This window comes from Numida meleagris, chromosome 3, assembly GCF_002078875.1.
Source record: "Numida meleagris isolate 19003 breed g44 Domestic line chromosome 3, NumMel1.0, whole genome shotgun sequence".
NCBI lineage: Eukaryota > Metazoa > Chordata > Aves > Galliformes > Numididae > Numida > Numida meleagris.
Genome location: NC_034411.1, coordinates 49,843,934 through 49,858,535, shown reverse-complemented (window position 1 = coordinate 49,858,535; position 14,602 = coordinate 49,843,934). Strand labels below are relative to the sequence as shown.

Below are 14,602 nucleotides of genomic sequence, written 5' to 3'. Positions count from 1 at the left end.
AACAAGTAGATTAGTTGAATCTTAAAAACCTTAGCGAGGAAACTGAAGTCAGTGACAATACTGTATTTAAAAGCAAGCTAGCCCATTTCCTAGCAGCTATTTCAGCTGTTTCTCATTATGGCTTCTACCAGATGAAGACAGACATCCCACTTATAAAGCAAGGAAAATAGGAGTCAGCATTTACTGTTTTTTTTTTTTTTTTCAGAATCACTTCTTTCTCTTTACCATTGCTTTTATAAACATCACGGCATGTAATTATCGCTTCTCCCCAGATCGCAATACACCTCTCGACTGTTCACGTGAACTGCCATGTTTGCAAAGCTGCCTTAACCCAAACCTTTACATATTTGAAATGAACAAAAGCTAAAGCAAACCAAAACAGAGAGTGTAATAGTGTTAACCCTCAACAGTAGCCTCACGTGAGAAAGCTCGGCATCAACTCCACATCACAACTCTGAGAACACATAAAACCCAGCCACTGCACTTAATATCCCTCAGAACTCCTTTAATTTCACAGGTCTTCAAAACCACAGTAAATCTTTTGGTCACTTTCAAATACACATCTAGTCAGTGCTAGAACACTAAAGAACGGAACATCAAATCTCACCTTCGATGCATTACTAACAAAATCTGCATGTGTTTAGAAAGAGTTACAGAACATGCACCATTTTACATCTTTCCAACAGGAGCTTCCATAGGGATCCATTTTAATCCCACAAAACTAGCATCTCTTGAAAGAAAAATCTCATGATACTTTATCGCATAACAGTTCGCTATGATCCACGGATTTGATTATGAAAGTGTTCATTATTTTAGAGTGCAGAATAAAATATCGTGCAGTTAACTGCAGAAAACATGATGGAGCTTCAGAGTCCTCCATCCTGAAAGAAAAGCATTCCTTATTCCTGTGCAATTCTGCTGATGCTTGAATGCTCTTCTTTTTTTTTTTTTTCATCCTCCTCCATTATATTGTGATACACTTGAATGGAAACAAACGCAGAAAGCTTCATTTCTAAAAGAAAAAATTAACTACTAAACAATTCAGGTATTTCTTCAAAGGCGCATTCAACTGATGTACCTTTAAAGGATAAAAAGTAAAAGAATAAAAAGAAAATAAAGCAAATTTCAAATACTGCATTCAATGCAGCCAGAACACATTTGTTTTAGAAGTGCAGTGATCAAAGGAAGATTTAACAACCACCTGGAAACAAGAAATTTAATAACACTGGCGTAGAGATCCTCACCCTACAAAATACTTCTGTGTGTGGACATGCAACTCCCCCTCACCACTCTGGTGTTAAACTGACCCTATTTCATCCAGGAGAGATTTGAAGCAGTGAAAGATCAATAGTGGCTTTTGTAGTTGTTTCTTGTCTTGCTTATTTTGAGTTTGTCTTTTTGTTTTTAAAGAAGAGACAGAAAATAGTGCACGTGGCAGGGAGAGTGTGTCTCATCTATGTCACAGGCGTGATCCAGTGATTCCAAGTATCTGTGTACCTTGCTACTATTGGCATGGTTTGGAGGTCTGCTTAGTTTTTCAGTAGTGATTGCAATGAACTACTCAGAGCTGGCCACACTTTATGAAAGGAATAATAACCAGCTGCTGGACTGAAAGCCGCCATAAAGATGAAGGTCAGTGAGGGGTCATTCAGCTGTCTTTGCAGTCTTCCTATATCCAAGGGCTTGCTGCAAAGGGAGGTTCAAAACCTCTCAGGTTCAAACCACCTGGATAAGGTGGCCTGACAACAGAGGCTTGCTCTTTTCACATGCTTGTTTCATTGCACACACCCTGAGGAGCTGCTCTTCACAGAACCTGTAAATCTTTTGGGGACATACTGGATCTTTCCTCATTAAGGAAGCAAGAAAGCAGTTTGCAGTGCCTGGGCTGGACACCGCTGTTTTATGTAGATGGGAGAAGCATAAAAGAATAGTAAGAGTACACAGAAATTGTTTCTTCAAAACTCCAAAGAATACCTTCATTTTCAAACTGAAGACACTGGGAATCATGCTATAATAATCAACTTCAAAATGCTTAACTGCAGAGAGCTTTTGCTGAAGAAAATTGGGCTTGTTTAGCTAGGGGAGACCGCTTGTTTTCTGGGGAGACCTCACTGCAGCCTTCCAGTACTTAAAGGGAACTTATGAGCAGAAGGGAGGCTGACATTTTACGTCATCTAATAGTGATAGGACAACGAGGAATGACTTTAAAATAAAAGAGGGGAGATTTAGGTTAGATGTTAGGCAGAAATTCTTTACTCAGAGGGTGGTGAGACACTGGCATGGACTGTCCAGAGAAGCTGTAGACGCCCCATCCTTGGAGATGCTCAAGGCCAGGTTGGATGGGGCCCTGGGCAACCTGATCTGCTGGGTGGAAGCCCTGCCCAAGGTAGGGGGTTGAGAATGGATGGGCTTTAAGGTCCATTTCAACCCAAGTCATTCTATGATTCTAAAATATGACTGCATGAAAAGAAATGAGAGTGGAAATACACATGGGATAAGTATTTTGTCACTCCAATAGAGACTGCACCTAAAGAAAACACATCATGTTTCTTATTTCAAGCTTTTTAGAAATTAAGAAGAATAGCATTAGAAGGATTCAAAAGGCTACTAAAGGAGACCTAAGAACACCTTGGTTAGGAACAGTAATGACAGCAGGATGCCAGTAGTTCCCAAGCACGAAGACTGCATAACGGGTGGGAAGGCAAAGATAAGTGGACAGTACATTTGAGGCATCCACCTACTAGTATTTCAGAAGGTCAGAACTCTAAAATGTTGTGGAATTTAATTCCTGGCACTTCCCTGGAAAATGGGACCAAGAAACAGAAATCACATGGCTTGAAACTTTCATCTAGAGGTAAAATTCTGTTTTAGAAACTATCCAGACTAGCACTTACAGTGGTGTTTACTCATCCTTCACCTTTTATGTTTGTAGCAGAGTTCCTTCCAAGTAGAGCACCTGGTTCACAAATCTGACCAGCCAGCAACTATTAAGTTGACACACATATTTTTAGTTAACTTTAAATACTTCTCCTATTTATACATATTAACCATATGAGAAGGTTCAGTAGAGCAGATTGTTCTGCTGCCTGATGCAGTAACAGTTACTATGGCTCAGCCAGAAGAGAAAACTGATCCCCAGTTCACATGAAGCCCTGTGCTCCATTCTACTGAAATTCAGCACACCCTCTAGGAGTCTGCACTTGCCTCTGTAACGGCTGTCGGTTTGCTTGGGCCTCTTGCTACTTCACAGGACTCCCTGTGTTGCTTCACAGTCTGAGATGAAAAGTTCTGGGAGATGGTGTTTTCAGTCAAATGCCAAAGTAATTAAGGCTGTATCTGTCACAGTCCAGCACAGAACTATTTTCTATATAAAACGCAGGGAAATCTTATACTTTTGACATAACAAAATCTGTTACAGACAAGACTGAACCTTTCCTATGTATGCAGAAACATTTTGTTTTCTTTCACTTAAAAAATAACCACCAACTGGTATAATCAAACAGTCACGTCACAGCAAGCTAAACTTAGAATCCTTTAATAATTAGATTTTTAAATATTCACATGACTTTCAGGGATGATGTGCACTTAAAACTTTACCTGAATACACCCTTGTCTAACTTTGGCTCCTTTGACAAAGCAAGAGTAGCAGACAAAGCAGAGCTGCTCCTGTTTGAGGAACAGAATAACTGTAACACATACAGCAAGTGGAAGAGTTCATACTATACTTTGTTTCCTTTCAGATGATGCAGATTGTTAATACTGTATCTAAACTTTCCAGAAGCTTCTACAGAACTTATGTAAATATAATGATGGCTGCTCCAAAAGTAATGCTTCCTATTTTATGATGTGACCCATGAGGCAGATGTCCATGGTATGGCAGTAGATGTTGAACCTTCCCACCAATATTCCACTACATTTTGTTGCCGTGTGACAGATGGCAGCAGAGGGGCAGTCTGACAGAATGGCATCTGACATGGAAGTGTGGATGAAGGAAAGATGTGTCACTGAATTCCTCCGTAAGGAAAAGATTGCACCCACTGACATTCATCGATGCTTTCTGAACATTGATGGAGACCAAACAGTGGATGGGAGCACAGTGAGTCGGTGGGTGCTGTGTTTCAGCAGTGGCAACAGCAGGTCACCTCCAGTGGTGCAGAGTGTTATGAGTGCGGCATGCAGCACGGTGTGCAGGCTCTTGTTCACTGCTGGTGAAAATGCACATCTAATGGTGGTGACTGTGTTGAAAAACAGTGCTTTGTAGCTGAGAATTTGCTCCATCCTAGTATTTCACTGTGTCCTAGCAGAATTCGTGTTCTTGAGGAATTTAGTCTGGCCTAAAAATACAGTTAGGACCTCAGGGAGGCAAACTTTTAGCTACTAAAGGGACTAGTGGATAGGACCCCTTGGGAGAGTACGGCAGGGGATTCAAGTAGCAGAAGAGAGCTGGCAGATATTGAGACATTTTTCTTTGAGCACAAGAGCTTTTAATTACAGCATGCAAAAGATGAAGCAACGAAGGCAAGAGACAAGTGTGGCTGAGTCAGGACCTCAACCAAGCTAAAGCAAAACAAAGCAAAAAGTAAATGCATACGCAGTGGAGGCAGGGTCATACAGCCTAGGAAGATTATAAGGATGTTTTGGCTGTATACGGATGGAATCAGGAAAGTCAAAGGACAGCTAGAGTTGAACTTAGCTAGGGATGTGAAGAACAACAAGGGTTTCTACATATATAAAACAGCAAAGGATGATAAAACAAATTGCATCCCCTTCTAACAAGTGAGAGAGACAACCTGGATACAACTGACATAGCAAAGCTTGAGGTACTTGGCACATTCTTTTGCCTCAGTCTTCACCAGCAATTGCTTTTACTATACATCCCACTTCTCAAGTCACTGAATCTCAAGGCAGGGACCAAAGGAATGAAGTATAACCCACCAGAGGAGAACACCAGGTTCAAGATCATCTGAGGAACATGGATGTGCACAAGTCCACAAGATCCAACAAGATGCATCCCAAGGCTCTGAAGGAACTGGCAGATGAAGTTGCTAAGCCACTACCTATCACATTTGATAAGTTACAACAGTCAGGTGAAGTCCCCAGTAAGTTGAAAAGGGGAAACCTAACACCCATTTTTAAGAAGCGTAACTACAAATCAGTCAGCCTCACCTCTATGCTCAGTAAGATCATGAAGCAGATCTCCTGGAAACCATGTTAAGGCATACAGAAGACAGGGAGGTGATTGGAGATGGCCAACATGGCTTCAGAAAGGGCAAATCATGCATGACTAATTTCGTGGCCTTCTGTGACAGTGACAGCACTGATGGATAAAGGGAAGAGCAACTGATGTCATCTACCTTGACTTGTGCAAAGCCTTTGATATGATCCCACGTAACATTCTCATCTCCAAATTACGGATCAAACATGGATTTAATGGATGGACTATTCCATGGACAAATAATTGGCTGAGTGGTCACATTCAAAGAGTTCCAGTCAATAGCTCAATGTCCACAGGGAGACCAATGATGAGTAGCGTTCCTCAGTGGACTATATTAGGACTGATACTATTTAATTGGTGACATGGACAGTGGGACTGAATGCACCCTCAGCGAGTTTGTGGGTGATGCCAAGCTGTGTGATGCTGGTAATACCCTAGAGAGAAGGGATGCAATCCACAGGGACCTAGTCAGACTTGGGAAATGGGCCCACATGAACCTCATGAAGTTCAACAGGGCCAAGTGCAAGGTGCTGCACCTGGATTGGGGCAATCTCAAACATCATTACAGAGCGGTTGGTGAACACGTTGGTAACAGCCCTGAAGAGACTGATGTGGGGGTACTGGTGGATGAAAATCTTCACATGAACCAGCAGTGTGTGCTTGCAGCCCAGACAGCCAATTGTATCCTGGACTGCATTAAAAGCAGAGTAGTCAGAAGATCAAGTGATGCGACGTGACTGACTGTCTGACCCCCTCTGCTCCACTGCTGTCAAACATCACCTGGAGGCACTGTGTTCAGCTCCAGAAACCCCAACACAAGAGAGACATGGGTCTGTTGGAGCAGGTCTAGAGGATGATCACAAAGGCAATCAGAGGGCTGAAACACCTCTTCTGTGAGGAAAGGCTGCGAGAGTCGGGGTTGTTCAGTCTAGAAAAAAAAAGGCTCTAGGGAAGTAACATATATCTTATTGCAGTCTTCCAATACTTAAAAGAGGGCTTTCAAGAAAGATAAGGAGGGATGCTTTATCAAGGAGTGTAGTGATACGACGAAGGTAATGGCTTTAAATTAAAAGAGGATGGATTTAGATTTGATATAAGGAAGAACTTCACTATGAAACTGGTGAGATACTGGAACAGGTTGCCCAGAAAAGCTGCAGATATCCCATCCCTGGAAGCTTCTAAGTTCAGGCTGGATGAGACTTCACACACTAAAATCTGATCTAGTGAAAGGTGTCCCTGCCCACTGCAAGTGAGTTGGACTAGATGATCTTTGAAGTCCCTTCCAGACCAAACGATTCTGTGATTCTATGAAAACTGGAGTAATGTACCCCTGGACATGCTCAAAACTGCTAATACTGTGTTTTGAGAGAACTCTACAATAAATTGGCTTATTTTACAAATATCTTCTACAGACAATTTATTTGTTAATTTTCCAATAGTGCTTAAGCAATGTCTATTCATTCCACACTGTAGGCTTGATTTCAGTAGTCCTGTATTGCCGTATTCAAGGTAGTTTCATAAATAAAGCAACTTAAATCACTGACGTGGCTTGAAGGGTGGTATATTATTCTACCAAAGTAAAGGAATCTAGCAACCTCCTCCCTTGAGTTTGCAGTAACAGTGTGGAGCTGTATACATATAACTGTGTATAAAAATGCAAGTGTACCAATGTTTTAAAGAATATATCTTCAGCAAAGAGACTGTGTCATTATAGTAAATAAAGGCTATGTTTCATCTTTGTAATCTTTATGGATGTAGCATTCTGCTCAAGTACAGTACAGTGAAAAGTCAGAATCACAGGCTGTCTGAAAGGGTAAAAATACGTTAAACAACTTACTAATACATGAGGTTTTCAAGTAAATGTACATGCTCAAACATATTGTGTTGTCTGCAGAGCTTCTTGGAGTATTCATAGATATATATATGTCACTTTTGTAAATAAAGAGTGAAAGTATGGATCAGCTGCTTTAAGCTGCTAGAATGGGCAGCTTTTGTCAAGGGAGAGGGCTTTAAACTGGCATAAACGGGAACTGTTCTCCAGAAGCCTGCCCCCAATATTCTCTGTGTCCCTTTCTCACTCTTTCCTTTGTGTTAGCAAAAAGTACAACACCACTGCTAACTACATCAAAGTGCTGGATACAAGCACAGCTCCTTTCAAGGCAAACGTTGGTTTATCATGGCTTAATCTAAAATGAGAAAGCCTTCGCTAAACTTTTCCACCAGCAAGTTAAAGAGACCATACTATGTTTGCTAGTATTATTGAGTATTGTTCTTCTGGTAGTATTTGCCTGCACCCCAAACTAGTAAAATAAGAAATGAAACAGTTCTAGCTGTAAACAAGATGCAACTGAAAACTGTACAATAAACTTTTATTCTAGAAAAAGATGCTGTTAGAAATTGTCATTATAACACATATGTACAGTAGCCAATTTATTAACGCTTAAAAGATCTTAACAAAGATGAAAAGTCATTAAATAATACATCGTTTTATACCACTACTAGTTGAATTATTTCAACTCTCTACCTAGTAATTTACCTATACCGTCATACTACCAGTAATTTAGCATACTGCAGGTCTCAGTTTAGAAAAACAGATTAACTTTTAGTTCTAAAAAAGCATTTAATAAAACATTTTATAAACAAAAGCTACTGCCAATATGTGTTTGATTCAGAGTATTTACATGGTCTATGACAGAAGTATTTTCAATCTGCAATATAAAAACAAAAAAAGAAAATCCCTTAAATATGCAAAGTGCCCTCACACCTGTTCTGCAAGTCTGGACTTCCAGAACCATATCTGCTTGACCAGACTACTACTACTAGGTTGCACAGCATTATCAAGCAACTTCTTTGAGCCATAGAGACTGCACATGGAGGTACTTTTACCTTAAATATTGTTCATCTCAAATCCCAAGACACGTTCTGGTAATAAACATATCAGTAAGGTCTATCACAAAGCAATTATTATTTAATGTACACCTCACTACACCCTAATGACTATTGCTTGCACAGTAGATAAAGAATGACTCATGTCCACTCTTTCAAAGGACTACCTTCATTAAGCTGGCTCTTTACTATCCAGAATAAAAATCTCTATAATTGAAAAACTAAACCAAGTCACAGTATGAAAAAGTAACCCATGTACCAGAGGAAGACGGCAAGAAACACATGTATAACTTGATTCTACTTTCAAAGCCTTGCTTATGCTTTACACTCACATGATGCTCTCATATTTTCATCCCTTTGAGAGAAAGGGAAGGGGAATTTAAACTTTCATGTTTACACTTTAACAGTAAAGATTAGAATTCTGATGTGAGCTAAAAACATCTCCCCTAGAAAAGGGGCATTCATATAATGGAATCTACCTCTGATACTGCCATGCAAGAGAAAAACTACTTTCTCAATGAAATGCTTTCAGACAGAATTTTAACAAAAGTTATGTCGATAGAAGTTGGTGGAATGCACTTCAGTGAAACAAATTGAAAATCTTACAATATTAAATCTTCCACCACCAATTTAAAGGACATAAGCAGCAAAGTACGTGAAACAAGAGAGAACAATGCTACTCATTTACCTAAGCAGCCAATTCCTCTCAGCAATTTAACAAGATTTTCTGCTTCAGTATTAAGCCAACAAAACACAAAGCCCCCTGATTTCTGTTAAAAAAAAAAAACAACAACAACAAAAAAAAAACCAAACATATTATGTTTTTCAGACCAACAACAGCTTTTTACTCTTCATGCAACATTTTGGGACTTTGAGTCAATAAAAACAACCACAAAGTACTTAAACACTACCACTGTCTATCCAGAATACCAAATATGTTACAAAACAAGACAATGCAAATATTTAAGTTTTGGCTTCATTTTAAAAAAGAAAGCTAAAATCCTATTGTATATTCTTACAGTGTATCATATTTCACCTTCTGTAAGTAGTAAGAACTTCATACAACTATTAGCATAGGAAGGTAAATGTAAGCTTGACAGTATCACAGTGATATACACTTTGTAATCTTACTATCTAAAGAAGGTGAATATTTTTCTAACCTACTTTTTTCAATTTTATTGAATTGGCTACAATATTCTGTGAGTGCGTGCACATACACGCATGCACAGAGAAAGTAGTATCTACAAAGAGTTTACACAAATATTTACATACATATGTTATGTACATAAACTATCATGACTGCATGATTTTCCATGTAAAAACCATACGCATCTTTCTTGCACATGATAGCTGTTGCACTGGTCTTACAAAAGTAGTATAAACCTTCTGCAACAACTAGCTAAGCACATATCATAGCTGATTCCAAGTTTTTATAGCTTGCAGGTTTCTTTTTAAAAAAAAATACAATACCTAGAACACTGTTATCAAACAAATATGCTTTATTGGCATCTAAAAACAAAATGCACCCAACATTAAAATGTACTTTTGCATTGTTTTTTAAACCCACTGCAGTACGAGGAACAAACCACAAAACACTTACTTTAGAGAAAACAGAGACTATAGTGTAGATTTTACAAAATCACTTTTAATCTCTGTATTATGCTCCTTAAGTAACATGGGCCATTTCTTTTTCTGCCAAATTGTAGGAACATAAAATATCACAGCTTTGTCTATACTTTAAAATTCTGCAGCAGCCTAAAAACACGGACAAGATACACCAGCACCTGTTTTCAAGTATAACAATTTCGATAGCCAACCTAGGGGTAGTATCTAAAAAATTCCATTGTCTTCCATAGGAAGTCTTTGTTTGACAAGCTGTTATTTTATCTTTGTGAAATTAAAAGCAAGTGGGGGCAAGTTTATGTTTTACCATAGAAATAAAAAAAATGTTTACCTACCATGTTCAAATTAAGAACAGTGTTCTATACAAGTCAGTTGTACAGTTATTAAGTGAAAGATGAACATGAACATCAGATTAACTTAATTCTGGCAGATAAAAGTGAACTACTAAGGTCCAGTCAGCCATTTATCTATTACAGAGAGATGACAACTTTACAAAAGGTATCTTTTACCTACTGAGTGATGATTATGTCCCCTCAGTTTCTGTGCTTTCTACCACTGGTTCACTTTCTATATCAGCTTCTGTGTCACTCTTCTCTTTGTTTATCTCGACGGAAGATGTCAGTTTTTCATACAGTTCTGGATCGTCCTGCACCTGTGCAGTTGGTGGTTGACTTTCTGTGTCTGTATTTTCACCGTTTATCTGAGGCAAATTATCAGCTTTGCGTTGGGAAGTGGCCCCATCAAAATATTCAAAAACCCGTGGGTGTGGAGGGGGGATCCAGTTGTTCGACATTCTGTCTCTTCCAAACCTGTTCCCATTAATTTCTCTGCAGAAGTTAAAATCTCTGTCATCCCTGTCCCTCTGTCTTTCCCAGGGTCTTCTGCGGTCATCAAAATCTCTGTGAGCATCTTGTTCAAATCCTCTGTTCCAGCTGGGACCACTTCTACTATCAAACCTGTAGTTTACATGCCGAAATCTCTCTCTGTCCTCATGGAAGCCTTTAGGGCCACCATAAACAGGAAAGGCATGGTGCTCTCTTTCATCATAATCCCCTCTCTGTCCCCAGTGCTTATCTGAATTGAAAGCAAAATGCTCTCTTCGACCAAGATTATCTATACCTGGTCTTCCAAAATTTTCTCTCATGTCTATATGAGGTCTTGCAAAATGTTCTCTTCCATCTACTGGAGGTCTTCCTATGCCCTCTCTTGGATCAACTGGTGGTCGTCCAACAGAATCTCTGACATCCACTTGGGATGGTCTATTGAGATTATCTCTGTTTTCCACTGGAGGAAAGCGATAATCTCTGTCTCCCTCCTGCTGAATGTTATCGCCTCCAAGTGGTAGCCTTTTCTCAGGATTAGAAATGCTATCAATATTTTGTCTTCCTGGTGTTGCAAAAGGTCTTTCTGTTTGATTAAAAATATCTCCTGGAGGAAAAGGACCTCGAGGCGGAGGGTGAAGAGATGGATCAAGGATTGCTGGAGGAGGAATGCTACGCTGTGGCGGTATTCCTGGCTGCATTAATGGAAACCTTGGTCCAGGTGAATGGGGCATTAGGCCTGGACGGATATCTATGAGAGGCATTCCTGGCATCCTTTGACTACTAATATTTAAATGAGGCATATTTTGAATGCCAGCTGGGTGCTGCATTGCCAGAAGTCCAGAATTACTTGAAATATTTGGTGGTGGCACTCCCATAAGTCCAGAACTACTTGAAACATTCGGTGGCGGCATTAGGAGAAGACCAGAGTTGTTTGAGACACTTTGTGGCTGTACTCCTGCCAGAACTCCTGAGCTGCTTGAAACACTGGGAGGCTGCATTCCTGGTAGAAGGCCAGGGCTGCTTGATATATTGGGTGGATGCACTCCAGCTAGAAGCCCTGAGCTACTTGAGACATTTGGTGGTTGCACTCCAGCCATAAGTCCAGAGCTGCTTGAGACGCTGGTTGGCTGAACTCCTCCTGCAAGAGAAGAACTACTGGAGACAGTGGGTAGTTGCACTCCTCCTGCAAGACCAGAACTGCTTGAAACAGTTGGTGGTTGTACTCCTCCAAGTCCAGAGCTGCTTGAGACATTGAGTGGCTGAACTCCGCCTGCAAGTCCGGAGCTGCTTGAGACACTGGGTGGCTGGCCTTCTCCAGTAAGCCCAGAACTGCTTGAGACAGTGGGTGGCTGGGCTCCTCCAACAAGTCCAGAGCTACTCGAGACATCACTTTGCACTAAAACGGAGCAACAAGAAGAACAGTTACCAAAAAATGCCAGTGCAACACAGCATTCAAAAACAAAATGCAGCTTAATCCATTATTCAAGTAATACATTCAGAGTGATTTGCTCAGGGACATGATTTGCTCGGGGACATGATTTAGCAGTGGTTTGTTAGAATTAGGGTAGTATGGTTAGGTTGCAGCTGGACTTGATGATCCTGAAGGTCTTTTCCAACCTGAGCAATTCTATGATTCTATGATACTGCTGACAAGGTCTGTCTCAGTTTCTATAGTGAACACAGATCATTTAAATCGTGTTGAGGACAGACATTAAGCTGTGGAAATAAAAATCTCTACATAGTAAAGAATGTTCAGCAGCTTACAATTGACAAACACCACCACCATAACCCAATTTATGCAAGTGAAGTATTAAAATACTTGACACAGTTTTTTAAATTTCATACTATTGTATTCTACCCCGCTTCTTTCCATTACCGTTCGTTTTCTAAAGGCTCAGCTTTATTTGTCAAGTCTATAAAGAAAAGATTCTTGAGAAAGAGCTGCTAGCGATCAATGATCAGATAACAATAAAGATGATCTCCATCACTCCTCCAGGCTAGAACTTCCAACTCTGTTTATTAGTGCAATGGACAAAGATCAGCAAAAGAGACTCTTAAGCTTGATGATATTTCTTGCATGTGAAAGTATCAGACAATAAAGACATTTCTTACCAGCTCTACTGTTTTCACTGGAAGAAATCTGAAGGTCTGTAAGATGTGATCCCTTTTCATCAGGTTCTTGTTTGTTGATTGGCAGAGGATTAAAGATGCTTCCAGAAGATAACGTTGGAGTGGCTAGATTGCTACTAACTGTGCCAACAACTGGTAGAACCAGGCCTGTAAAAGGTACATCCTTCATCGTCTCTTGAGTAATTGGCAATGGAGGCTGTACTAAAGCTGTAGAGAAATAACACAAGCGTATCAAAATATCCACATTTTCATCCTTCGTGTTTAGCTTGGTAGAAGTCAAGATGATAAATCCAAATTCTTTTAATTAGTGAGAATTATGATGGTTTTGATAATCATTTTTTAATGTTCAATCAGTACTCTAACCTTTACTTTTTTATAGAGGATATGAACTACAGGCACTCTAACCAATCAGTACCCTTTAATAACACTCTTACACGTTAAATTGATAACAGTTAAAAGACCAACCAAAAATACATCATTTCATAAATTATTCAGCAACACTTGACAGCTTATGTAACAGATACATCTGTTACAGCCAAGTTCAAATATTAAACTATGCATACTAGTATTAAATAATTCATTTGCCATTATTTTTTCCCCAGTTACTCCACGGTAACTATCATTTTTCAGTCAATTTGAAAAGTTCTGTATATCTTTCTACCAATACCTGCTTAGAAAAGCTACACAACAACCTGGTATGTTACTGTTTTCCATTAGACAGGATTAATATACTTTTCATTAAATGACAAGCAGTATTATCAAACAATTAAGCTTTTCATGACATACAACAACTATGAGAAGAATGAAACTTACATGTTGGAACAACTGGTGGGACAACAGGTGGTGGGACAACAGGAGGTGGGACAACAGGAGGAACTGGGGGAGGCATAAAACCTATATGGAAAATTTACAAATTATTACAATGAAAAGCAAATACAATTTTGCATTAAAACCTTGCTTACATTATTTGTCCTGAAAAGTTACATCACTTAGAACTAGTGAAAAACACATGTATGTGAAGATGTGACAATGGTTGTTACTTTCAAAAATAACCCATCTTTACTGTAAAAGATACGTTCATTTTTAAAAGGGATTTCTGTCAGCAATACCCGAATATGAAAATTAGGAGTTTCAAAATTTTCCTATGAAAGGAGATGAATTTTAAGAATCTTTTGATTTTTCCCAAAAATTAAAAACAAAAACAATCAAAAAGCAAACAAACAAAAGATTTAATTAACATTCTCCACAAAATGCATGAGTAAGAAATAACTTTTAGACATTAGAAATTTCATACTGGGTTTAAATTAGAGATTCTTGAGCTGGCTCAAGCAGTAACCAGAAGCTGATGGAAAACTATACAAAGCAAAATATACGTAGACAGCACACAGGTTGAGGATACTTATCACATAATCAACTTCATTCTTACTAACTCACCTGGAGGTGGCTGTGAAGGATTGAAACTTGCTCGCAAGAAGGGTGGAGGAGGAATCGCGCTATAACCAGGAGGAGGGACAGACATTGTGACGGGAAACGCAGGTGGAACTAAGCTAACAGCAGGCACAGCTGGAGCTACTGGAATCTTTTTTTATGGAAAGAAAAAAACAAGTAACTTCAATACTTACAGGATTCAGTGACATTAAAATAATTTATTCACTAACTTGCCTGCAATTCATGCAAAGCACTAAATGTATCAAATACTTCATATATATTCTGAACACTACGAAGAATTACACCGCATTCTGGAATAGTGTCTGCATTACAGATAAATAAGGTCACTGGATGAATCCTACGCTATCTTTTCATTTTTCTAAAGGAACAGAAAATACATGGCTAGACATTATTCTACTTGAAGTATAAAAATTTATGTAGGGAGAGAGGGGAATACAAAAAGGGAGAGGAGAAGAGAAAAAGTGTGGGGGGAAGT

The 14,602-nt window shown here is 39.2% G+C and overlaps 1 protein-coding gene across 8 annotated transcripts in view; it reads right to left on the bottom strand.

The window, feature by feature from the left end:
* The window catches only part of SCAF8 (SR-related CTD associated factor 8), a 161,958-nt gene that overhangs the window by 85,731 nt on the left and 61,625 nt on the right, over positions 1 to 14,602 (bottom strand). For 5 of the 8 annotated variants that reach the window (XM_021391225.1, XM_021391220.1, XM_021391224.1 and 2 more), the window contains 4 exons: positions 14,113 to 14,257; positions 13,492 to 13,572; positions 12,661 to 12,885; positions 7,568 to 11,944 (listed from right to left, as the gene is read on the bottom strand). In XM_021391225.1, the coding sequence (XP_021246900.1) occupies positions 10,248 to 11,944; positions 12,661 to 12,885; positions 13,492 to 13,572; positions 14,113 to 14,257 (2,148 nt within the window). In that variant the 3' untranslated portion in view covers positions 7,568 to 10,247. Of the gene's footprint in view, positions 1 to 7,567; positions 11,945 to 12,660; positions 12,886 to 13,491; positions 13,573 to 14,112; positions 14,258 to 14,602 lie in introns of those variants that run through there. The other 3 variants (XR_002436735.1, XM_021391221.1, XM_021391223.1) reach the window with 1 other exon arrangement.